Source organism: Pituophis catenifer, unplaced genomic scaffold, assembly GCF_029215685.1.
Source record: "Pituophis catenifer annectens isolate HBS135680 unplaced genomic scaffold, rPitCat1.0.hap2 SCAF_2, whole genome shotgun sequence".
Classification (NCBI taxonomy): Eukaryota; Metazoa; Chordata; class Lepidosauria; order Squamata; family Colubridae; genus Pituophis; species Pituophis catenifer.
Genome location: NW_027256882.1, coordinates 183,447,040 through 183,473,141, shown reverse-complemented (window position 1 = coordinate 183,473,141; position 26,102 = coordinate 183,447,040). Strand labels below are relative to the sequence as shown.

Genomic DNA, 26,102 nt, shown 5'->3' with positions numbered 1-26,102 from the left:
CTCATGTCTGTATTTATGCAAGCAGCGTGCATGCACGTGAAACCATTCCCTCTCCCCCACTCCCACCGGTGCTGGTCTGGAGAGCTGGAAAGGTTGGGGACCACTGTTTTAGACAAGGGAAAGACAAATTTGGCAACTTTCAAAAACCTGTTTCTGCCAAAGCAAAAATTCCTCGTTAAGAATACCTAACATTTATTTATTTTTCATTTATTTGATTTTATCCTGCCTTTATTTTTTTGTTAACTCAAGGTGGCATACATACCTAATGATCCCTCCTCCAATTTTCCCTACAAAAACCATTCTGTGAAGAGGGGTTTGGATGAGAGACAGTGAGTGACCCAAAGACAACCAGCTGGTTTTCATGCCTAAAGAGGGTTTAGAATTCATAGTCTCTTGATTTCTAGTCCAATATCTTAGCTGCCACATCAGTCTGACACTACAACAGATGAAAAGGGAAATGAAAGTAGGAGCTTATAGATCGGGAAAAAAATGTGCAATTTGATAGAAAGGAAAAAAACCCAGTACTTAAAGACAGTGATTCCCTATAGCTGTGATGGTGAACCTATGGCACGTGTGCCTGAAGTGGCACGCAGAGCCATGTCGCCTGGCATGCACAGCGTTATCCGTTTCTCTTCCGGGTTTCTGGCACACATGTGCGCATGATGATCAGCTGGTCTTTTTGCATGTGGCAGTACTGTAAACTAGAAGAGCTTGGTTTTCCGTTTCCCTGCGTGAGCATGTGTGCCGGCCAGCTGATTGTTGCATGCACATGCACACCAGAAACACAGAAGAGTAGCTGGCTGAAACTGCAAGTTCAGTAGCTGAAACCGGAAGTTCATTTTCGGGCGCATGCATGCGCCTTGGGCAGCTCTTCTTCCGGGTTGCGGCCCAGGCGTGCACACACTCCCTTTTCAGCACTCAATGTCAAAAAGGTTTGCCATCACTGCCCTATAGTAATAAAACAGCAACTTAGAAAATTAATTTAATTTAATTTAATTTATCGTATTTCTATGCTGCCCAACTCCCAAGGGACTCTTGGGAGAATTTTTATGTCATATATTAAGTCTTATTTTGTAAATAAACCTATTTAATGAATCCAAATGGTTGCTCCCTGTGTCTACTGTTGCCATGCCCAAATTCAAGACAGATTTGAATGCTGTGACAGGGTGGCCTCACTGATCACCAAAGGAGAGAAAACATTGTACTCCCTCACAGTACTCCCTCTCTTCATTCTCTTTTCAATTCATCAATTGATGAATCTATTGATATTTAGAAAGGACACCGAAGCTTGATATTGGACTGTTGCAAGAGTAAGGGAAACCTGCCTGGTGGACAGTCATGCCTGCTAGAAGGCTGCTGTTTGAACGAGCTGCAACATGGGAATGAACACCTCAAACCATCAAAGATGTTCAGAGAGAGGGAAGACTTCCTGCGTCACCCAAGGCCATTAGTGGTACCACAGGAAGAGGAAAGGGTAAAGGAGATTATGAAGAGAAATCAAGATAATGAGCAAAGGACACAGTATGCTGTAGTTGGCAGCTCAGTGTCTAATGAACTGCTTATCAGAGAAGGCAGGATCAGGAACTGGTTGGGAGACTGCTTTTTATTGTTGTCACTACAAAAGGAAATCCTCTAGCTTATTTGAGTTAAGGGAAGGGCAACACACTTAAAGGCACTGCCAGCCATATTAAAGAAATGGCTAGAATCACACAGCAATCTTCATTTGGTAACTAGAAAGCTTGGTTTTCTGAATTCAGGAAACATGGAACCATAAATTCAGCAAACAAATTTGATTTGCAACAGAAAAGAGAAACAAATCATAAACAAAGCTTAATATGCAACCAGAAGCACTGACATGCTTAAGCATATGATGTGAGCCCATCCAAAAAGCTTGATTCTCTTATTGCCACAGCAGGGCTTGGCTTTCCTTTTGCTTTCTTGGCAGTTGCAACCCACAGGATTGGACACCTGGTTACTTGCACATCTCTTCTGCAATATGTTCAATGCTTAAGACCAAAGGGAAGAGGGAAGGAGCTGGCTTCTCCTTGATTACAGATTAATAAGACTCCAATGGCAAAGCAGGGTGAGAGAATCATACTTCTCACAAGAATTGTTCAAATATAAAGAAAATACTTCCTGAAAATACATAAACTGTTTTCTAGAAACCAAAAGCATGCTATGTTGTGAAATGAAAGAGGGTGTGGGACAAGAAACTGGAGTAAAATATTATGAACAGTTAGCAACTGTTTAGAAATTATGCATTTTGCATCCCATTACATTTATCTTGCTTCTTCCCTGGGGGTTAGCATAGCTAGTCAATATGCAAGCAAATTAATTTTTAGTTGCCTCGCTGACTTCTTCTTTTGACAGAGCATGGGGATTTCCCATAGGAATAGGAAAATATTCCTTGTATTCTACTGCTATCTAACCTTGTCCCTTACTCTTTAGACTTCAAAGGGAAAAGCCAGCTTGTTAGGGGGAATTCAGCTTTAAACTAACTGTCCTTTCTTACAGAAGAAAAGTACAAATATCATATTCATATTCCAAAGAGGGAAACACTGTCCTTGCATACAGGCAGAATTGCTCATGACCTAGGAAATAGAGGCATATCTCTCAAGGTCTGAATGCCAGATATGGGCTCCCATGCCAATCCAATTCCTCTATGGATAGAGTCCTCTTGAGCTCAGAGGGGACTTACTGTTTCAAAGACAGCATTCTGTTCAGCAGGAGCAAATAGCAACTCTTGCCCCTCTTCCTCCCGTACAGCATCCATTCCTTCCTCCTCATACTCAGTTAGATAATCTGACTCTTCTCCTGGTTGTGGATAAACAAGTCGTTGGTGAACTTTTATAACATTTTTTCCTCATAAACACAGAAACCACCCTTCAGTTCTTTGCTTAGTAGCCACTTCTTAGTTTAAATGGATTCCTCCCATTTCATTCTGGAGCACAGGGACAATTACACAGAATACAATTACACAATTACAAATACACAGAAGTCAATTATTTAGTCTTATTAGATTTTTGGATTAGCAGAAAGGTGTCTCAGGACCACTTGCTGAGTTGGAATGAATTCAGTGCTGCCATATCTAAACTGAACCCAGTAACCACTGATACTGTACTCACCATCGGCATAGCCCTCGGACAGATAGCTCTTGGCTGGCTCAATGCGAGAGATAATCTCTGCCAGATCTGTGAATCCTCCGCTAGGACACATCAACACCTTGGGAATGAAAAGAGATACCAACATTATCTGAAGCTATCTTGCCACAACCTAGCTGTGCAATTTAAGTCTGATTCAATTTGAATATTCATATTAATATGGAAAACTGATTTGATTTTACCATTTGAACTGATTTGGAAAATCAGGTCTGACTACATTAAATTTAATTTGAAACACTGTAAACCTAGATCAGGTAAGTTACTGCTATAACTCTAAGCACTCTGGATAGGAAACTGGGTATGATCCATTAAACGATATTGCTGGGCAACTTTTATTCATTATTCCATGAACCATCTTCAAATGATACCTAGTTAAGCACATCCACAGTTCCCAAACCTTTGTTTTTTGGAAATAGCTAGAACTCTGATTCTTTATTATTACTTCAGATATTTTTTCTAATTAGCTGGAGAAGCTATAAGTAGAAAAAAGTCTGGCAGTTCCTCCCCTTATACTTACATCCATGCGTTTGCTCTCATAGAAGTCTGCTGAGTGCCGATCTTGAACCATTTTTTCAATTATATCACCGCGACACCAACCACCAAACACTACTTTTCCATGCTGATAACCTACATCCTATAGGAGAAGGATAAACAGAAGTCACTCTAGAATAGAGGTAGCCCTCAATTTATGACCACAACTGAGCCCAAAATTGCTGTTGCTAAGTGAGACAGTTGTTAAGTGAATTTTGCCCCATTTTAAGACCTTTCTTGCCGCAGTTGTTAAGTGAATCTGGATTCCTCATTCACTTTGTCAGAAGGTCACCAAAGTTGATCAAATGACTCCTGGACACTGCAAGTAACTTATGACCATTTTTCACATTATGACCATTGCAGCATCCCCATGGTCATGTGATCAAAATTCAGAAGCGTGGCAACTAACTCATATTTGAGTTAAGTTACCAAGCATCTGAATTTTGATCACATGACCACGGGGATGCTGCAATGGTCATAATGTGAAAAATGGTCATAAGTCATTTTATTAGTGCCATTATAATTTTGAATAGTTACTAAATGAATTGTTGTAAGTTGAGGACTTCCTGTATTCTGATCCTGTAGGAATATTTCAAGAAGCAACCTCCTCTAAATTTCAGACCAATTGGGACTAACACTAATTCCAGCTAACATGCAAAGCAAATCTAGGATCCAACTCTCAAGAAAATGAGCCAAGGAATTCCAAAGGATGTCAAACATGTTTCAATAAGACTACAAAGGTGTACCCAATAGAACTGCATCTCATACTACCCAAAGGACTTTCATGACTCCTTTTCTGCAAGCAGTAGTTTGGGATCTTAGTATGGAAGGGGCAAATCAACAATTTCACACGGTTATGTGTCTAGGTTAAAGGAATGACATGTTATTAAACCACTGAAACCATCCCTGCATCTGCTTTCAAGGACACAACTTAGTCCTCCAATCTAGGAATATTTAAAAATACTTCTGGGTATGACTGCTTCTCTCATAGCCAACGAGGAGGCAGAAGTCTTAGTGATTAGAGGAAATTTTCCAGATTATCTGAATGTTTTGCCTCTAGAGTAACAGAGTTGGAAAGGACCTAGTAGGTCATCTAGTCAAATCCTCTGCCCAAGCAGGAGACCCTACACCCTTTCTGACAAATGGCAGTCCAACCTCTTCTTGAAAGCCTCCAGTGATGAAGCTCCCACAACTTCCGAAGGCAAGCTGTTCCATTGGTTCTCTCTGTCAGAAAATTTCTCATTTCTAGGTTGAATTTCTCCTTGATCAGTTTCCATCCATTATTTCTTGTCTGGCCTTCAGGTGCCATGGAAAATAGCTTGACTTCTGTGGCAGCCCTCAAATATTGGAACACAGCTATCATGTCTCCCCTGGTCCTTCTCTTCACTAGACTAGCTATGCCCAGTTCCTGTAACAGTTCTTCATATCTTTTAGTCTCCAGTCCCCTAATCATCCTGGTTGCTCTTCTCTTGCACTTTTTCTAGAGTCTCAACATCCTTTTTATAGTGTGGTAGCCAAAACTGCATGCAGTATTCTAGGTGTGGTCTTATTAAGGCTTTAAAGAATGGTATTAGTACCTCACTTGATCTTGATTGTATCCCTCTGTTAATGCAATTTAGGATTGCATTGGCTTTTTTGGCTCCTGCTGCACACTGCGGGCTCATATTTAGCTGGTTGTCTACTAAGACTTCAAAATCCCTCTCACAGTTATTGCTATTAAGCCTGGTTTCACCCAGTCTATATGTGTACTTTAGGTTTTTCTTGTCTAAGTGTAAGACTTTACTTTTCTCTACATTGAATTTCATTTTGTTAGATAGGGCCCAATGTTCAAGTCTATCAAGATCCATCTGGATCTTGAGCCTATCTTCTAGGGGGTTATCTATTCCTGCCAGTTTAGTATCATCTGCAAATTTCCCTTCTATTCCCTCATCTAAGTCGTTTATGCAGATATTGAAAAAATACTGGGCCTAAAATGGAACCTTGTGGTGCCCCACTGCTTACTTCCCTCCACATAGATATAGACCCATTAAGGACTACTCGTTCAGTACAGTTTGTCAGCCAGTTAGAAATCCATCTGGTGGTAATGATATCTATCCCACTTTTTTCTAGCTAACCAAGAAGTAGGTTGTGGTCTACTTTGTCGAATGCCTGTTAGATCTTGTATTATGTTAGTTATGTTACTGTGCAAATTATTTATATGTTGGAAGAAACTTTTTAAAATTACCTTTGACTTTTGTTTCAAGTCTTTGTTCATTCTGAGCCTTTGCTTTTCTGACTTCATCTTTGCAGATTCTGGCTATCTGCTGATATTCTGCCTTAGTTGTGTGTCCCTCTTTCCATTTTTTGTACTTGTCCCATTTGTCTTTCAATTTGTCAGAGAGATCTTTGTGCAGCCATGCTGGTTTCTTCTTGGATTTCTTGTTTTTCTTTCTCATTGGTATTGTGCTGGTCTGGACTTTTATGATTATATTTTTCAGTGTTTCCCAAGATTCTTGAGTTGTTTTTCTCTTTAGGATTTTCATCCAAGGAATATTTCCTAAGTACTCTCTGACTTTATTGAAATCAGTTCTTTTAAAATTTAAGACTCTGGTATCATTATGTTCTACTGCTTGTGTTTGCATTATGCTGAATTCTAGTATGACATTGTCACTCTCACGTAAGGTTCCTGCAGTTTCAACTCTATCACTTCTTCTCTGTTTGTAAGAATTAAGCCCAGTATGGCTGTCCCTCTAGTTCCCTCCTCAAACTTTTGGACAACAAAGTTGTCAGCTAGGTTGGTTAGGAACCTATTCGATTTCTCACTTGGTGCAGAATTAGTCTTCCAATTGATGCTGGGTAATTGAAGTCCCCCATTACTATTGTAGTGTGTTTCCTACATATATTTGTTAGTTGGTCAGCAAAAAGGACATCTATTTTTTCTGCTTAATTGGGTGGCCTATAGTATACACCTATGGCCATGCCATTCTTTTTTTTTTTTTTTTAGATGAAGAAGAGGACTGGCAATTAAAAAAAATGAAAGGCTTTCAGTTTTCCACTGTCATATATTGGAATGCGTTTCCAATTTGGTAATCTCTGACAGAAACCTATAGTGATTGGCAAAATGTAACTGCCAATCAGTAGGATTTAGCTCATTCTGAGAATATACTATATGCTGGGGAGAGATTTAGGTTTTAAACAGTAGGCTAAATGCTGTTTTCTCTGTGATAATTGATAATAGATTGCAAAGTTGTTCTTTCTGGATTCTGTGACTCAGCAAGATGAGGCTGATTCACAGCAGCCCCTCTAATGTGGGGACACCCCCCCTGTGATTTATTACTGTGAAACAACAGCTGGCCCTCAAACTCACATAGATTTCATCGAACTTTCCGAAGTCCATGGTTTTGAAGCGATCGATGGGAGGGCGAATGTACTCACAATACGAACTGCTCTTCACCACCTCCAGTTGTCGCACACATGAGACGTACGCTAGGCGGGACTGGATTTCCGCCATGTCAGGTACCTGAAAGGCCAAGGTGCTCATTGGCCGGAGAAATATGTGAGGAGATTCCCCTCAAACCTTCCTTAGTCAGCTACCCCTCCTTCTAAATAGCCCCATGTAGATTACACTGCAGTGGTCCAAATGGGAGGTGAGTAAGGAACAAATGACCATGCCCAGGGCCTAGAACTAAGTACAATTGGCATACAAGATGGATTTGTGTATCTTGGCTATGGTTCTAACATGTAAAAGAAAGACAGGATGGTAAGAAGATGCCTCTGGGAAACAATAGGAGAATCTTAGAAGTCATACTGAAGCTACCAGGAATTTGGAAGTATTTTCCAATCCAACTGAGCTTGAGCCTGCAGAACAAGCTTAGAAAGCAGGTAAGCCATATCTGTAACCAGCCTTTTGCAATCTTGTGCTATTAGGATATGCTCCTTTACAGGGAACCACTGCATTGTGAAAGGCTTCTGTGAATCAAGGGCAGTATTTAATATGTTAACAATTATGCAGATTTTAAGAACACAATTATTCTAGTTCATAAAAACTAGGTATTTAATAAATATTTATTTATTTATTTATTTATTTATTTATTTATTTATTTATTTATTTATTTATTTATTTATTAAATTTCTATACCGCCCTTCTCCAAATAGGACTCAGGGCGGTGCACAGCCTAAGTAAAAACAGAGCATACAAAATTTAAAAAACAGTATTAAAATAATTAAATATTTTGGCCGTAAATTAAAACAACCCAATTTGAAATCAATTTAAAATTTATCTCAAGCCAGCCCAGCTAGTTGAAATAAATAGGTTTTCAGGGCCCGACGAAAAATCCGGAGGTCTGTTATTATACATAACTCTGGGGGAAGGTTGTTCCAGAGGGTGGGCGCCATCACAGAGAAGGCTCTCCCCCTGGGGGTCGCCAGCCGACATTGTCTGGCGGACGGCACCCTGAGGAGGCCCACTCTGTGCGAGCGTACTGGCCGGTGGGAGGCTATTGGTGGCACAAGGCGGTCTCGTAAGTACCCCGGCCCTAAGCCATGGAGCGCTTTAAAGGTGGTCACCAACACCTTGAAGCGCACCCAGAAGACCACCGGGAGCCAGTGCAGCTCGCGCAGGAGAGGTGTCACATGGGAGCGCCTCGTCGCCCCCATAATCCCCCGCGCGGCCGCGTTCTGGACCAGCTGGAGCCTCCGGGTGCACCCCAGGGGGAGCCCCATGTAGACAGCGTTGCAGTAGTCCAGGCGGGAAGTGACTAGTGCCTGAGTGACTGTGCGTAGAGAGTCCCGATCTAGAAAGGGGCGCAACTGGCGTATCAGGCGAACCTGATAAAAAGCCCCCCTGGCCACGGCCGTCAAATGATCTTCTAGAGACAGCTGTGCGTCCGGGAGGATGCCCAAGTTGCGAGCCCTCTCCGTGGGGGCGAGTGATTCGCCCCCAATAGCCAGCGATGGCGTCAGCTGGCTATATCGGGACGCTGGAAGCCACAGCCACTCGGTCTTGGAGGGTTTGAGTCGGAGCCTGTTTCTCCCCATCCAGGCCCGCACGGCCTCCAGGCACTGGGACATCACTTCAAGGGCATCGTTGGGGTGGCCTGGGGCTGATCCACTTAAAGTGACATCCTATACATAAGATTTACTCCTGTAAAGCTTTAAAATTTTGTGGAAGCTTTACTAGATAAGCCATGAGAAAGATGCCAATGGAAGACCCAAAATTAGAGATAGAACTGGCTCTAATCCAAGACATCCAAGCAGATGTGCCAGACAGAACAAGCCAGAGGAGATTTATTTTCACATGCACTACTCTCACAAAATCTCTGGTATTCATGCAGTGACATTTTATGCAGTGGTCTCACCAAATAAAATAGAGAGATTGAGAAACATTGTTGTTTGAATGCTTAGAAAATGCAACAGAAACAATTTCTTGAAGAGAATTCACCCAGCTGGTATCAGACACATCCAAGCATGAATCTCCATCCACAAGCTACAGGCTAGAGAGAGAGAGACTCACCTTGACTTTCTCAGCCCAAGGGTTGAGACGTTTCCACAGCAACCACCAACCTGACAGACTATCCCCATAGTTGCAGAGGTCAGTCTCATCCTGGCTTCCCACATCAATGGCAATGACCGTCTTGGCACCCATGTTACGAGCAATGTCAGCTACATTTGAGGGGGGAGAAAGAGGGAAATGTCTCAGGGGAAAAGCAATGTGAAGAGACAAAGGTGAGAACATACCACCACCACCAGGACCACCACCAAATGAGAGAGTTGGAGAGAGCATTCTTTAATGTTCCAGAAGCTAATTCCCTCTGACCAATTTTCCTTTCTTGGCATTAACATTAATCAATTGGCCTCCACTGTGGGAAAAGGGGTTTGTAATCATGAACATAATTTCTCTGCCCTGCTGAAAACTTTGGAATAGCAACCCCATAGTTAGCTACAATTGTCCTGGAAAGGACAGCATCTCCCTCACTTCTGGAGAAAGGTCTAGATAGAAGGAAGGACAACTTGAATAACTTAGTGTTATTCAATAAAGCAACATAAAACAGCTGACGTATGTTTTTGGTAGTGGACAAACATTTACAGAAATAACCGTGTACTACATAGAAAATAGAAGAGATAGCTTTTCCTAGTCTCATTTAGACTTTATTCTTATAAGCTGTTAAGAGCCAAAGAATAATAAAAAAAGGGGAGAAATCCTGCTGCTTTAGCTTTCTCTATCCTGGAGCCTTCAAACATGCCAACACTTACACTTTGAGAATTCCTAACCAGCATAGCCTTTAATGGGGTCTAAAATCCTAAATACCTGAAGGACAGCATGTTGGAAAAGGCTATGGTAGTTAACTGTTCATTCAATTATATTAAATAGTATACCAGCTCTTTTAGTCAGCCTCTATTATCTGTAGCTTCCCATCTGAAACTTGCATGTTGGTTTAAAATGGATCTACTCTCTGGTTTGCAGAATGTATAAGTGCCTCCTTGCATTTTCAGAATCAATAAGCAGATAAGCAGAGGAAGAGGTTTAATATTCTTCATACTACTTGCATACAGTAGTTACAAAAATATAGCAAAGAATATACAATATGGTCAATTTATAAAATGCTTCATGCTCAACACCACACAAAAACATGCTTGCTGGAATGGACAATATGGCAAATACATAACTATTATTTCTCAGAAAACCAAGCAGTATGAGAAGCATTTGGCAAAACCAGGTCAGGTTTGTTAAATCATAGCCTCTCAGTTCAGGCCTCAGAAGGTCTTTTCCAGGAAAAGAGACTAGGAATGTCCAACTAGGAATGGTGCTGAGATATTGGTGAGTGAAACAGACTTAGAAAAGTTTACATAAATAAGTGAAGATGTAGAAAGCAAATCACTTTAGAAAAATCTTGTCAAGGAAATAAGTAAGCTTAGCTCAAGGGAGCCCAAATTAAAAAGAAAAACACCAGCATATGCTGATATTTCATGGACATTTCAAGAGAAAGAACCAGTGAACGCACTTGTTTATTTGTTCCCATAAGTACAGAAACAAGAAAGCACATTCTAAACTTAAGAGAAACATCAGGAAAAGAAAATTTGCAACAAAGCTAACATACAAAGACATGACAACATAACAACTAGGATGCTTAAGAAACCATTCCTTAGAACCAAAACATGGGTTTATGGTCCACTGATTGGTTATCTAAAACTCTGTGAATTCTGAATTTTACATACTTGCCACTTGCAGGGCAAGTGCTGTGCAAAATGGGACAAAGCTCCATAAAAAGTCATCTGAAATGCAAACCTTGGGAGGAAATGTGGAGATTATAGTTTGGTGAATATTCAGAATCAAACTAAGGACCGTGAAGGAGATCCACGAATTTCCCAAGGTCTTTATTTCATAAAAAGTAATCATACTTCGGAAGGGAGTCTGGGGCATTAGGGAAGGTCTAGTCTATATCCAAATTCAAATTCTGTACTCCTAGGGGAATACAGAATAACAAAGTTGAAAAGGAGCTTTGAGGTCTTCTAGTCAACCCCCTGCTCAAGCAGAAGATCCTATGCTTGTGATGGCAAACCTATGGCACGTGTGCCAGAGGTGGCATGCAAAGCCCTCTCTGTGGGCATGCATGCCGTTGCCAGCTGCTCTCTACCAGGTTCTGGTGCTCTGGCACACGCTCCAGTTTCGGCACTGGAGGTTAACCATCACTGCCCTATGCCATTCCAGATAAAAGGGGTGAAATATACAGTGGCTTATATAGTGTGTGATGTTTTCCATCTACAGCCAAGAAGAAATCATGGGGGAGGAGGAAAATTTCCATCAGGGCAGTAATGTGAATGATATTAATCCCCTCTTGCTCACACAGAGTGGGATGGCGCTCAATGAAAGCCCAACATCCCAGATTCTTGCAATTTAAGCCAAAGTTTGTTTTCTAAGCATTTAAAAATAGTGGCAAAGGAGACCTTAAAAATGTTTTCGTTACTTCAAGTACTATTGCCTTAGCTCAATTCTCATCTCTTACCCCACTGTTTAATGGCTTCTACTGGAAATCTTTGATCAACCACATTTTATCTGGTTGCATGATAACAAGAGGGACAAGAACAGCTCTCTCCCAGCCTGATGAGCAATGCCAATCTCATTGGACCTAGCAATGGACAGTCTATCAAGAGAGCCAAAAGATTTTCTGTAGCTCTTTTTTTCTTTTGAACTTCTCCCACTAGTGAGCAGCAGCCCAAACTATAAGTGGCCAAATATTTCTGACACTGTACTAGCAAGCACAGCTCAGTGGTACCTTAAATGAGAATCAGAACATCTGATCCTTAAAATTAAGGCAATTCCAGCCTGCTCTCTGGAAACTACTATTTCCACAGCATGCATCAAGGAAACTGCATGGCAATATAACTGAATCAACCCCTTCGCTCCAATTCAGGTTTTTCTAATAGGATGTCCAAAATGAAGATGCATTCTCCAAGATGCATGATTTGGTTCTGGCTTTCATGATTTCTTCATTTGATCTTTTTCCTAGTTCAGGTAAAAAAGTTAGGCTTTAGTATGGTGGTGGTGATGGTGGTAGAACATTGCTCATGCTTTTTAAACTATTGGGTTGCATTTTCTCTAGGTTTTCTTGTATCTGCTTTTCTTTTCTTATACAAATTTGTTGTTTAAGCTATCAATGTTTCAAACACAGTGAAAATCTATTCTGAGAAGCTTTGAAACCCCTCCCCCCAGTGCTTTTTTTCAAGAGGCAACTGGACTTCCTTGTTTTTCTTTGAAGACGTTTCACTTCTCATCCAAGAAGCTTCTTCAGTTCTGACAGGATGGTGGGGAATGGAAGGATTTATACTCCTTGCAGACAATTGGTCATTTGCATTCTTTTAGAAAGTTGTTGAGGCCACCTGGAGGTTTATCTTTGTTGTCAGGTTTGCCTGAGTAGTGCAAATAGATGTGGAGTATAAATCCTTCCATTCCCCACCATCCAGTCAAAACTGAAGAAGCTTCTTGGACGAGAAGTGAAACATGAGGTCTTCTTGGAACTGTTGAAAGGACTGTGTTGTAGACTGGAGATAGATGGTGTCGTATCCCTCCCCTTCTGTTGAGAGAGGGCTGTTCAATTTTGACATAGATGGCCTCTTTGACCCCTCTTTCAAATCAGTGGTCCATAGTGAGCATGTGCAGATCTGTACATTGGGGACACAAAACAACCACTTCATAAATGCATGGCACAACATAGGAGAACAAACCCATCAGGACTAGATTCAGCAGTCCATCTGCAATTAAAAGACAAAGGCCACTCTTTTGAAGACAGCAAAGTCCACATTTTAGACAGAAAGGACTACTGGTTTGAAAAAGGGGTCAAAGAGGCAATCTATGTCAAAACTGAACAGCCCTCTCTCAACAGAGGGGGAGGGATATGACATCATCTATCTCCAGTCTACAACACAATCCTTTCAACAGTTCCAAGAAGACTACACACCCGTTTGCATTACTCAAGTGACCCTGATGACACAGATAAACCTCCAGGTGGCCTTAACAATATGCTAAAAGAATGCAGATGACCAGTTATCTGCAAGGAGTATAAATCCCTCCATTCCCCACCATCCAGTCAGAGCTGAAGAAGCTTCTTGGATGAGAAGTGAAACGTTTTCAAAGAAAAACCAGAAAGTTCAGTTGCCTCTTGAAAAAGCAACTGAACTTTGGGACAACCATGATCTGGAAGACTGAGAATTTCCATAGACGTTTGAATCCCCTCTAGATGGGCTCTTGCTACACAGCCTTAAAAGCCTCTTCTCCATATGACTCCTTCAGGTCCAGATTAGAGACCAGCAGGCAATGAAGTCCAGACAGATGTAGCCTACATTCCTTGAGAGGATAGCATGTTTCACTTGGAGTATCCTAGGTGCAATATATTCTTTCTTACTAAACTCTTGTCCTCCTTTGGCACAGATGTCTTTAATGTTATGGATTTTTATCATCTGATGCCAGCATCAACAAAGAGTTCCTGCCAGCGCAATAAAGGCCGTTTGCATGAGATCTGAGAAGGTAAGCTGGCAGTAACCAGAACCTTCTGCACTAGATCTCACAGCAATTGCTGCTGCCTTATTTCATAGACGACTGGGATTTCACTGGCTCCTTAAACCTGCCCCTCCCTCTCCTCACCAGGATATTTGCTTGGTATTTACAGCAGAGGATAAGAGAGCTTCAGAGTGGAAAAAATGGAAGCCAGCCCCAGACCAGTCAGGCTTCACAAGCCATCTTTCTCCTCCAGCAGATAGCTGTCCTGCTCTCTCCAAGACTGCCCAATACTTGCCTGGAAGGTTGTTGATGTAGCCGCCATCCATCAGTAAATTGCCGTCCTTGGGGTCGCAGAGTGGCGGTAGGTACCCGGAAAGGGTCATGCTAGCTCGCACATACCGCCACAGCGAGCCTAACCATGTGGGAACAAATGCAATCAGAAGAACAGAGAGACACCCAGAGCAGCAACGAACCCTTCAGAGAAGGATGGAGAGAGGTGCAGCCCAGCTTCAGCCCAGCTGCTCAGGCAGGAGAATTCTGCACAGCACTTTATCAAGCAGCCAAAAAATATGCAGATGTCAGATTCAACATCCTGAGCCCACATGTGGCCAGGTAGCCCGCTAAACTTCCAAATCTACCTGGGAGCCATGCAAGGCAATGCTTTCCATGTACTACTGCCAACCCAGTTTCTTGTGCCATGCAGAATTGTTGGCCTGAGCAAAATGTGGCTGTGGGCAGAATCCAGGCTTGCTACCCCAAGCTTGTCATGCCCAGCCCTAGCAAAAGAAGGATGATAGTGGTTCGGAAGGAGGAAGTCACATCAATTGACTGCCTCCATCCCTCTGATCCACCTGCGTCCCCAATGTCCATCAGCCAAGGTAGTGAGGCAAATGCGATGCTGACCTGGGACATTGTTAACATAGCAGCCATCCACAAGCAAGTGACTGTCCTTGGGGTCGCAGAGAGGAGGCAAATAGGGGGTGTAAGATGCACTGGCCCGGATGTAGCGCCACACGCTGCCTGCCGGATGAAGATGGAAATTCAATCAAAGGGAAGGTGGGAGAGGAGGAAAAGGAAGGGAGCACAGGACAGGAAGTGACATCATGAGAGAAGCTTCAGAAAGACAAAATGTACCTGGGACAAAAGGGGATTTCTGGAAGGCTTTCTTCAACAACAACTTAGCACCATCTTCTTGCCCAACTGAAATTCCCATTTGTCAGAATGCTCTGGCTTTCCCCCTTCAACTAAAGTTCCTTTCATCTCTTGTAGGTGAATATACCATTTTTAATGTTTACTGATGAGAGCCACAGTTGTCATGGATAACTCCATAGTCATGATTAGACAACAGTTCCTGGCCCCCCGTGACCCAGCACTCTGACACCACATGGATTAATTTGCCCATGGCAATTCATTTTTCTCTCTTGCTGCTCCCAGTCATTGGTCCGAGGCACTCAACGACCAGGACTCACTGCAAGACAGTTTCAAATCAAGGAAGTCCAGTTTTATGGGGACAAAGAAAATCCCTTCTTATGGGCAAGCATATAACGCAGAAACACAAGCATGAACAATACAGACAAACCACTCAAGAGAAATGGTTCTACACTCCAACAAGAACATGAAGCCATGCTTCAAAACAGGAGGAAGGACTCTCTGATCACAGGGAAGCCAGATTGCCCCTGCCTATGAAATTGTCATAGAGGCTTACCTGGATAAAAAGGAATGACAAGGGGAGGAACCTAAGAAGTCCTGCTGATTGAAAGGAATGGGAACTATACATGACACAAGTAGCATGACAATTCACTTGCAAAAAAGAAGGTAAGAATAGTTAAGTATTTTTTGAAGGTTGCAACTACCAAATATTGCCAGAGACTGAAAGCTGCACCTGCCTGACCTAGCTTGCTATCCCACTACCAGGTATGAGAAGAGAAGCACACTTGTCCCCACAGGGAAAGACACCAGAAACTGTTTCTCACTTAAATACTGCTACATGGAAACTAGGTAGGCCATTCTGTGTTTTGCCTCAACAACCTCACACTTGCAGATGAAGAGCATTGGCACTGAAGCTCCTCCACTTTAACCTGAAAGGTCTGATTTCTTACATGCATAGGCCTTCCCTCACCTCACAATTTACCAACCTCAACTCTGCCTACCTATTGGAGACAGAAGAGAAAGTGTTAGCTCTGTTAGGAAGGGAAGGAAAGTGGACAGAGAAGGATGAGAGCCAGGCAGTTATAGCCTCTCCCTGCCCTGCAGGTGGGCATGGCTGCTAACAATGTCCCAGGTGAGATCTGATGCTTGCTGCAGCCAGGGGAGGCCAGGAGGGTGCCACAAAAAACTCCCACCTCCCTCCACATACAATCCATCCATCTCTGAAGCTAATTTCAAATTCTACTCTTTCATTAGATTTCACTAGCAACGATTCTTCCCCCTCCCTCCTCCCAAAATAAGGAGTGTTTGAATAACTAGCAACCCACAGTTTCTGTAAAACAGCGGAGTTGAGAAATTTGACGCAGCAGCCAGGCTTCTCCATAAATAAAAGGAACAGAACAAATGTGGAATAGTTAGTGGGTTTAGTGAACAGCAGCAATGTTACCAAGGAAAGGCAGGTTCAAAGCTAGCCAAGATTATTACAGAGACATGGCAAGTGGCTCAAAGAAGCCATAGATCGTAGGAGTTCTTTCCATTCTCCATTTTACCTTTTCAGGACTAGGCTTAAGGCTAAGATCATGATGCTACAGATCTCACATAATGTTCTCCCTCCCTATTTAATCCTAAAGGAAGATAAGATAGAAATGGTCTATACACCAATGATCATTCTAATAGACAAATAGCACTTCTATAATTTCCTACCTCTATATACCGTGTTTCCCCGAAAATACGACATGTCCCGAAAATAAGGCCAAGCCTGATTTTTGGGGTGGTTGTAAATATACGCCCTCCCCCCAAAATAAGCCCCTAGTGAGGGGGTGGGCGTGGCCAGCACAGGAGGCAGCCCTTCCCTTCCCTGGTCACCTCAGGGCTTCTAGGCCCCTTAATCGGATCAGCTGAGGTGCTCCAGCCACCATTCACAAAACAGCTGACTCGTGGGTGCCGCCTCCGGCAAGCGCGACCGCTTTTGCAGCCAATTGTGGCTGCAAAAGAAGCCAGAGGCCAAGCGACGCACCCCACACGCCTTGCGCCCTCCTTAACTGTGATAGCCACAGCAGGCAATTCCGTCCACAGAACAGGAAAGGAAGGCATGGAAATCCATACACCTGGGACATCGGAAGAAGCCCTGCAAGGAGACGCCACTGCCGATGTGCAGGAAATCCCCCCCCCCGCCACCTGCAGATCGTCCTTTCAAAGAGGAGTTTCACCAGGACAAAGAGGTGGCTGGAGGAAGCATTTGCGTCGAGTTGGGATTTCTTTGTGAGGGGGACAATCTGGGGAGCGAGTGATTGAGGAAGCTGGGCTGGCATGGGGCAGTTTCATCTGATTTATCCCCAGGGGTGGGTATCTTGTGGGCTGGTCTGTGCTGAGCTTCAGAACAGGGTGAGAGGCAGGAAAATCCCCCCTCCCCATTTTCAAGCTGTTCGCAAAAATGGCTTGAAAATGGGGAGGGGGGATTTTGCCTCTTATCCAATTCTCAGTCTGTGCTGTGAACAGGATGAAAGGCAGGAAAAACCCCACTCCCTATTTTCAAACCATTTGCAAAAACGCCCCATTCCGAGCCTTCAATGTTGCAATCCTGGAATATGCTGAAGGCTCAGAATGGGGCGTTTTTGCAAACAGCTTGAAAATGGGGAGGGGGGATTTTCCTGCCTCTCACTCTGTTCTGAAGGAAAGGATGGTGTTTGTGTGTGTGTGTGTGTGTGTGTGTGTGTGTGTGTGTGTGTGCGCGTGTGTGTGTGTGTGAGAGAGAGAGAGAGAGAGAGAAAGAGAGATCCCCCCCCTCCCCCAGTGGCACTATTTCCAACTTCGCAAGATTTTTTTTTTGCGAGAAGTTGGAAGGTCTGAATTTCTGGTATTTTTTTTACCATAGTCGCACAGACTACTTTTTTGTTCTGCACGTGCTGCGGAGAATGGAGCTGGAAAGCAGGTTAGTGAAGGGATGTGGCTGCCTTGGAGGGGGTGGGGTTGTGAGAGGGACCTGTGTGTGTGTGTGTGTGTGTGTGTGTGTGTGTGTGTGTGTGTGAGAGAGAGAGAGAGAGAGAGAGAGAGAGGGAGGGAGGGAGGGAGGGAGAGAGAGCCGCTTCACCTGCTGCCATCTTTGGGCTACTGAGCACCTTCCTGCAGGTCTACTCGGTGCTGCAGACTCCAGGCTACAGGCTGAGCCCAATGCTCTTCAGGCCCTGGTGGGCACTAGCTCTCATGCTGGCTGTGTGAGGTGGTGTGAGGCGGCATAGCTCCACCGGCAGCAGGGGCGATCCGGGGGTCATAGATCTGGAACAACTTGCCCTGCACAGGCAAGAGCAGCCCAGCAGGACGGCCAAAAGCAATGCTGTCAGGAGGGCAAAGAGCCCCCGCGAGGCCAGGACAGCACAGTCAGCTGTTCGATTGCCATTCAGCACCAAGGCCAGCAAGCAGGGCAAGCACAGGCCAGGGCGTGCAGAGAACTTGGGTCATTGCGGCCACAGGCAAGCAGGTGGTGGGACAGAGAGGGTAGGTCTGGTGGGCTTGCTGCCTCCTGCACCTCAAAAATAATATCCCTGAAAATAAGGCCAAGCCCTTATTTGGGGGATCAAAAGAAAATAAGACCCTGTCTTTTTTTCGGGGAAACACAGTATAGGCTTCAGGCAAATTCCTATCCCTTCCCCAGATGGCATCATGTTCCCTGAACTTGCCAGAAAAAAGGCGACCTTCCTCTAATGAAGGGTTCCTCAAACATGTCCCAAGCAAGCCCTGCCAAGATCTTTGACAGTTCTATTATCTATCCAAATGGAAATATTCATTTCAGACAGCGAAAATTACTGCTGGACATGAACATAAGGCAATTCCCAGCAAACAACCTGGCACAACTGTCCTCAGCATGAGGCTACAAAAGTGCCAGTATTGTTTTGGGAGGACACTTCAGGGTTCAGGTAGAGGCATAAATCAGTTTAACACCTGGCCATTTTGTCTTGCACTTTCTGAAACTTAAAAAAAATCAGGGGCCACAAAATAGATGTGGTTGGATCTCCTGTGGCTTGGAGCACTTGGTGCACTGATATTTTGTAATTCACTTCCTTCTGGCTTCCTTGGTTCCTCCTGAAGTTCAGGAGAAAGCTGGAGATGGAATGCATGTTGAATTACTAGTCAATCATTACTGCTGTGCTGGAGGAAACATACACTTACCATCTTTATGCACACGCATGGCAGAAGCTGTGATGTCTGTTGTCACATTAAAATATGGGAGCCACAGATCCTTCAGTTGACAAAGCAGAAAAGAATGAAAATCACACAGAAGGTCACAGTAAGTGAGAGGGAGAAAGGCTACAATTATTTCTACATTTACTGTACCCTGAATATGTGCAAATCCATTAACCCAAATTCTGCAGTTTATTGCAACTTATTTGATCAATAAAGGAGAAATTGTGCAAGTGGTCTAATTTATGTGTGTTCTGGCCACCACAGGACCAAAATCTATTCCAAAATTAGCCCTGGCATTTTACTTTCCCCAGTAAGTAAAGGGAAGGAAAGTAAACACCTTTGGAAACACCTACTATGGTTATTAGGTGAAAACCTTTCAGAATGATAGATTTTGTGCAGCGAGTGGTCTTAGATGAAAAAGACCTTCAGCACTTTGTAGCTCATTTTTGTGTTACTCAAAAGGATACCTCAATCTGTTTATCCTGGAACACCTTGTGAATACTGGTGTTGAAGGCAGAGCCAGAGAACATGGAGGTGATGGGGTAGGTAAGATCCAGCACAGTCGCAAACACTGAATTCATACTCTGTAGAAAGGATAAATGAGGGCATAAGGTGGGAAACAAGCCATGAAAGATCCAAGACCGCTGTATCCTTTCTGGATACAGACCTTTCTGGGAATCAGGGGAAGAATAAAGGCAGCGATCTTGGTTAGAGAGAAAGCAATTCCTTCCCAAATGGCCTGAACAAATGTGACGCAAGCCACACCAAAGGAGAAAGGGCATTCATTGTAATAAGTATAAAACAGAAATGGGAGGTGATTAGAGAGTACTGGGCGTGACGTATCTGCATACATTATAATACCTATAGTTAAAGTACTGTTATATTAAAAAAAAAACCTGATTTCAACCTATGTTGGATTAACATGTTCAAGCAAAAGGACTATTTATCTATATTATTTCAGCTGTAAAAATTTGGCTTGACTCCAAAAACTCTGGGGATCATGGTGCATTTCTTCTGCAGGAGCTCCAAAACATCAATATATACTGAATCTTTCAGCCAAAACAGGTAATTCATGGCTTCATTCTGAACAATCCCTTTTTGTTGGACATGGAGCATCCTGAGATCCTGCATTGTAATTTAATGGTGAATAGCTGAAACATGGGAATGCGATTTTCTGTGCATGGATGCATTAGGCCTCCAATCAACATTACCTCTATTTCACTTTGTCCCCCATTGGAAACAGCTGCTGAAAATTCTGTGCCCCTAAATAGTAAGATTGCATTTTATAACACTTTCTGCATTCCTCAGCCACTGAAACACTTCTGCATAAAACAATCCTGGTGGCTCAGCAGACTGATAGCATTGTGATTAACACCAGCTGTCTGCAATTACTGTAAGTTCGAATCTCACCAGGCTCCAGGTTGACTCAGCCTTCTATCCTTTCTAAGGTAGGTAAATTGAGGACCCAGTTTGTGGGGCAATAAGCTGACTTTGTATATACAAAAGTATGAAGGCTATTGCTTAACGCATTGTAAGCCGCCCTGAGTCTCCGGAGAAGGGCGGCACATAAATCAAATTTAAAAAAAAATCCCTCTTTTAAAATAATCTATGGTTTTCTGGCACTTAGATAGGCTAAACTGGCAAAAAAAAATCAAAGACAGCTACTCTGCCATCTCATTTGACTTCCTTTATATAGTCTGTGACATTTCAGTTTCTATGCACCATACTCCAGACTGAACTTGCTGTAAAAAACCCCAGAACCTTTTCTCACAGTTGCCAAAGGTTGGGCTCATGCATTTTAGTAAACAAACAGTGCAAATCTACCCTCATCTATTCAGAAGGAAGTTTAGGTGAGATCACTGGGATACAAGCCCATTCAAGTATTTAGAAGACTCTAGCTTCAATAGCACACCTTTTCTCTTTGCTGTTTCTCTCAGCACTGCTGTTTCCCTGCCTACTTTCCTTCCAGGCTTGAATATTTGCTCACCTTTGCCCACTCTCTGGCCCGCTGCTTTGTGCGCACTGCACTCCTCTCCTCTGCATAAAGGGCCCCTATGAAGGAGCCAATTGAGGTGCCACCAATCAGATCGATAGGGAGACTAGCTTCCTCCATGGCTTTGATCACTCCAATGTGAGAACAACCCCTGTGAGGAAGACAAGGAACATGCTTGAAGCAAATCTGCCTCCCAATGTACCTTTGGTGATCCTTACCAAGTCATGAGAATGAGGCTGAATCTTTCATACCTCTACTGTCAGGGAGGAGCCAAAGGTGAGAGTGGTTAAAAAGTATGGTGGTAGTAGTAGTCAACATTGGTAGGCTAGTAGTGGTAGTCAAAAGTGTAAGCTTCCATGTTAAGGAGTATAGACCTCCTAATGTCTCTAAAATCCAGATGGGGAGAACAGTGGGATCCAGAAGAATTAGCCCATGGTGGGGAAAAAGCCACATCCTTCTTGCCTTTATGCTAATTCCCTAGTTTTGATGCATTGTTATCCTGAAAGTACTCCTGGCCCTTGTTGTGGCTCTGTTACCTGAGCCTGTGTCATCGGCAGGAGAGGACTCTGAGAGTGAAGGAGAGGAGTTGGCAAGGCCTCCCTCTCCAGGACCCTCCTCTCTGGCAATGCCTTCGGTGTCCACCGAAGGGCAAGAGATAGGGCGGGGGCCAAGCACGTCCACACAGCCACAGATGGACAGTGATGAGAGTAATGAGTCTTGGCTGGATCCACGCCAGCGTCGCAGAGATAAGCGCGCGCAACAGAAGAAAAGGCGTGCCCGAGGTTAGGCTGAGTCACTGGACCACACCCCACAGGATATAAAAGGGAGCGTGGTGGCCAGTCAAACCTTGTGATGAACAAAGCTGAAAGCTTCCACACCATTCTGCATTGCCGGACTTTTTGCTATAGACTTTGCTGGATTATCTCTGGACTTGATTGACTCCATAATTAATGAGCTGTTTCTTTTGATGTACCAGGAGTGGGGAGAAGTTATCTCTCCTCTTCGTAAATAATAAACTCTTGGCAGGCAGCCACTAGGTTGTTGCCAAGTTCCGTTATCATAAGGAAAAGGATTTTGCCGGCTGGTTTGGTCTTTAACACTTGAACGTCTGTTGGTGTGTGTGCGTGTGGTTGGGGACAGAACAGCCCTTTTGATGCCAAGGAAACATTTCCTAATTCTTTTGGGCATATTACCTGGCTCCACCACCACCCAGAACCAGAGCGATGGTATTGCCTGTAAGGATTCGTGCCAGACGGGAGAAGTCACTGTGACGATCCGCATTCTTTTCAAAGACTTTCCCATACATCTCTCTCTGTAGTAAGGGATGGGGAAGAAGAGAAGGAGTAAGACTATTTTCACCAGCTTAAAAAAAATGGGACCCACAGGGGGAAGTTGTGTAAATTCACCTTTTCCCCATTTATCAACTTTTCCCCTCTATAAAGGGAAAGTCAACTAGGCTTTGAACCCCTTTTGGAGGTGGGATCCAAAGAGCCTGTGCAGCAACTTGCTGTTCTTTGTCTTTAAAGTGATGCACACTAAAGCAAGGAGTGGGGAAAACCTGAAGTATGAAATATTGACTCAGGATGAATAGTTCCAGGGGTACCTGAGGTGAAGGAAGCCTACTATTCAGAAAAGCTATAGAGGAATCAACATCCTCAAGAAAAGTGCCGTTCAGTCTTACCAGTTTCCCCAGCAAAGCAAAACAGAAAGGCCTGACTAAGCCAAGATTGAGCACAGAACAAGATGGAATCGTGAACAAACAGAATAGAGGTACCAGTTTGTTGGGACTGCGTCGAGAAAAAACCCTGCGTGGGCACTTGATGTGTAGATGCCCTGAGCACCAGCTGCGCATGTTGAGCCACTCCACTGTGCGGGCAGGGCTGGGGCCATCTTCACGGTGCAGGAGGATAAGCTGCTTTAGGGCCCGCACTGCCGTATTCTCCAGCATCTGTTCTAGCTGACAGAGTGGAAGGAGAAAGGAGAAGTCAAATCAATCATGTTCATTACCATCACAACACAAACAGCTGGCTTTGACTGATTATGTTCTTACACCCTTATGTTTCTTATAGAGCCAGATCCAAGAGAGAGCCAAAAACCAAGTCTATTATTAGAACAGGGAAGACAACCGATTAGCAAGAGAAGTAATATTGACAGACTAATAGAAGATGCTCTTTGATCCTACTGAAATCCATTTTAAGTTCTATGCAGTAGGATGTGGATTTGTACAATAGAAACCATTCATCCAACTCCCCTCTGCCCACTCAAGCAAGCTGATCTACCTGCTCAAATAGAGCAATTGTACTTCTTAGGCCAAGCTTCACTTTAGTCATGATGGACCTTTTACCTCACCCAGTGTAGGCTCTTGGTCCCCCAGGCCCACAATGAGAATGCAGTCAGCTTGTCGGATGCACCGCACTGTCCAAGGAGTCAATGTGTAGTCAGTCTGGTACAAAACAATGCGATGAATGTCCTCTTGCTGAGCCAGCCAGCCAGAGAGTCGATATTCATGGATACTGTAAGGGAAGAAAGGCAGAATAAAGATGTCTCATTTCAGTCTCTCTGGCAGCACTGTAAGGAGGGAAGGGGATAGAAAGTGCCCAGAGAAACAAGCCAAAATCAGTTTCCACCTTGGATTTTACAGGATTCTAGTCAATCATCTTTGTTCTTCCAGAAATCCAATACTGTCCAAGAGTGGATCTAAAGCATGGGTGTCAAAATTGTGGCCCGTGAGCTGGATGCGTCATGCGCTGGCCACGCCAACCCCCGGTTTAACGAAGGGGGGAAAAGTCATGATATGTTACTTGACGACGCGAGTTTGACACCCCTGCTCTAAATGGATAAAAGCTATTTCCTGTTGTTCCTTTTTCTTTTTTTGTAATAAGTTTTTCTTTTTTTTAATAATATACAAAAATTCCAATTTTAATTGAACAGTGTGTTGTCAAGGTATAAATTATTTTAGGAAATTATAATCAGTGTTTATAACAATATTCATTGCATTAGTATCAATTATAATAATATTAATAATAATAACTATAATAGCACTTAGCAATAGCACTTAAGACTTATATTCCACTTCATAGTGCTTTTACAGCCCCCTCTAAGCAGTTTACAGAATCAGCATATTGCCCACAACAATCTGTGTCCTCATTTTACCTACCTTGGAAGGATGGAAGGCTGAATCAACCTTGAGCTGGTGAGATTTGAACTGCTGAGTACTGCACTCTAACCACTGTGCCACCTTGGCTCATGAATATTTGTTTAACCTATCTTCCTTATATCTTCCTTAACATATCTTCCTTATATCACCGATCCTTCCATATATTTCCATTTCTAGCTCCTGTTTTTGTCAACTAACCATTGATAAAATAAGTCCCAAGTTGAAAAATATTCCTTAATTTTAAGTGTTAACTTATCCATTTCTGCACATTCTAATATTTTTTAAATCACATTTTCATCTCTTGGGATCTCACTTTTTCATTGTTGTGCAAATACAATTCTAGCTGCAGTCAATACATGTAAAATCAAATATACATTCCCTTTGTTGTATTTGTGTGGTAAAATGCCCAACAAAAATGTCTCTGGTTTCAAATCTATATGCTGTTTTATCATTTTTCCATTTTTTTTTTTGTATTTTTGTCCAATATTTTTTCGCTTTTTGACATGTCCCCCATATATGATAATACGAACCAGTTGTCTGGTGGCATTACCAGCATTTTGCAGATTCATCTTCCATCTTAATACTTAACAAAAATCTATATGTTTTCTTAATTAATTTTTCATCTGTCCCTGTTAATATCTGATCTAATTCTGTTAATTCTTTATATAAACCATACATTTTAAGATCCTTCTCGTATCTAGATTGTATTTGCACATATGACCACCAAGTTATCTCAATCCCTTGATCACTAAGTTTCTGCTTAGTTTTAAGTTCCGCCTTTTCATTAAAAATATCTTTATATCTGATAACATTCTATATATCAATAACATTTGGATAAATCAGTGCCTCCATTGTGGAGAGCCAGACCGGTATTTTCAAATAATGCTGTTGTCAGATCCCTAAAAGTGATACTGCCATTCAATTGGGAGAAGGGGGGGCCTTGGATTCGATTTATTAGCATTGCCTGCGTCAACTGATATTTTACAACCTAGATCCTGGCGCCAAAGCGCCCTGAAATCTCCTTACCTTTGGGGAATGTTTATGATGGCCATGTGGGATGTTTCACTTTAATGGATAACGGAAGATAGCAATGAGAATGCATGCTTATTTAGGGCCCAACTCACAGTGATGGGCACACACTTGACCTGATTTTTATCTCTGGGCAGTGGATAAATGCTCGGGGTAGGGGTGATCTTTCTACTCAGCCCCTGTCATGGACCGACCATTCCCTCCTTAAGCTGGACTTTCCTTCCGTCAACCCTCACCGCTGGGAGGCGGAACTAACCCGTTGGTTCCGCCCCAGGCACCTGATGGACCCAGATAGGTTCCTGACGGAGCTTGGGACATTTCCCACTGACCTATCCCGCGATTCTACAGAGGCACTGGTGGATGCCTGGGAACGGGCGGCCACCGGGGCACTGGATCGAATCACCCCTTTACGGCCTCTCCTCCGACGGGGATCCTGGGCAGCTCCGTGGTTCTCCGTGGAGCTGCGGGAGATGAAGCGTTGGAAGAGACGCTTAGAGGGCTGTTGGAGATCTTCCTGTTCCGAATCCGATTGAACACAGTTAAGAACCCATACTAGGTCTTATCTTGTGGCGATGGAAGTGACGAAACATGACTATTTCGCTGCCCTCATCACATCTGCAGAAAATCGCCCAGCGGCCTTGTTCCGAGTGACTCGCTCTCTTCTTAATCAGAGAGCGAGGGATGATCCCTTGCAAGGAAGCGCTGAGGACTTTGCAGAATTTCTGCAAGACAAAGTCGCTCAGATCCGGATGGGTTTAGACTCTGACTGGGCAGGATCCGACGAAGAAGTGGGAGCAAGTCTTGAAGGTAACATCTGGGTTGACTTTGACCCTGTTTCTATAGATGAAGTGGACAGGATTGTGGGTAGATTGGGGGCCTCCACATGTTTGCTGGACCCATATCCCTCCTGGCTTGTTGCGGCAACCAGAG

At 43.4% G+C, this 26,102-nt stretch overlaps 1 protein-coding gene across 7 annotated transcripts in view; it reads right to left on the bottom strand.

The window, feature by feature from the left end:
- Positions 1–26,102, bottom strand: part of PNPLA6 (patatin like phospholipase domain containing 6) — a 128,926-nt gene that overhangs the window by 5,179 nt on the left and 97,645 nt on the right. For 3 of the 7 annotated variants that reach the window (XM_070938288.1, XM_070938284.1, XM_070938285.1), the window contains 13 exons: positions 23,331–23,499; positions 22,761–22,943; positions 22,180–22,298; positions 20,981–21,137; positions 19,461–19,577; positions 18,979–19,048; positions 14,569–14,685; positions 13,961–14,077; positions 9,184–9,332; positions 7,039–7,191; positions 3,679–3,795; positions 3,126–3,222; positions 2,699–2,814 (listed from right to left, as the gene is read on the bottom strand). In XM_070938288.1, the coding sequence (XP_070794389.1) occupies positions 2,699–2,814; positions 3,126–3,222; positions 3,679–3,795; positions 7,039–7,191; positions 9,184–9,332; positions 13,961–14,077; positions 14,569–14,685; positions 18,979–19,048; positions 19,461–19,577; positions 20,981–21,137; positions 22,180–22,298; positions 22,761–22,943; positions 23,331–23,499 (1,681 nt within the window). Of the gene's footprint in view, positions 1–262; positions 437–2,698; positions 2,815–3,125; positions 3,223–3,678; positions 3,796–7,038; positions 7,192–9,183; positions 9,333–13,960; positions 14,078–14,568; positions 14,686–18,978; positions 19,049–19,460; positions 19,578–20,980; positions 21,138–22,179; positions 22,299–22,760; positions 22,944–23,330; positions 23,500–26,102 lie in introns of all 7 variants that reach the window. The other 4 variants (XR_011600057.1, XR_011600058.1, XM_070938286.1 and 1 more) reach the window with 4 other exon arrangements.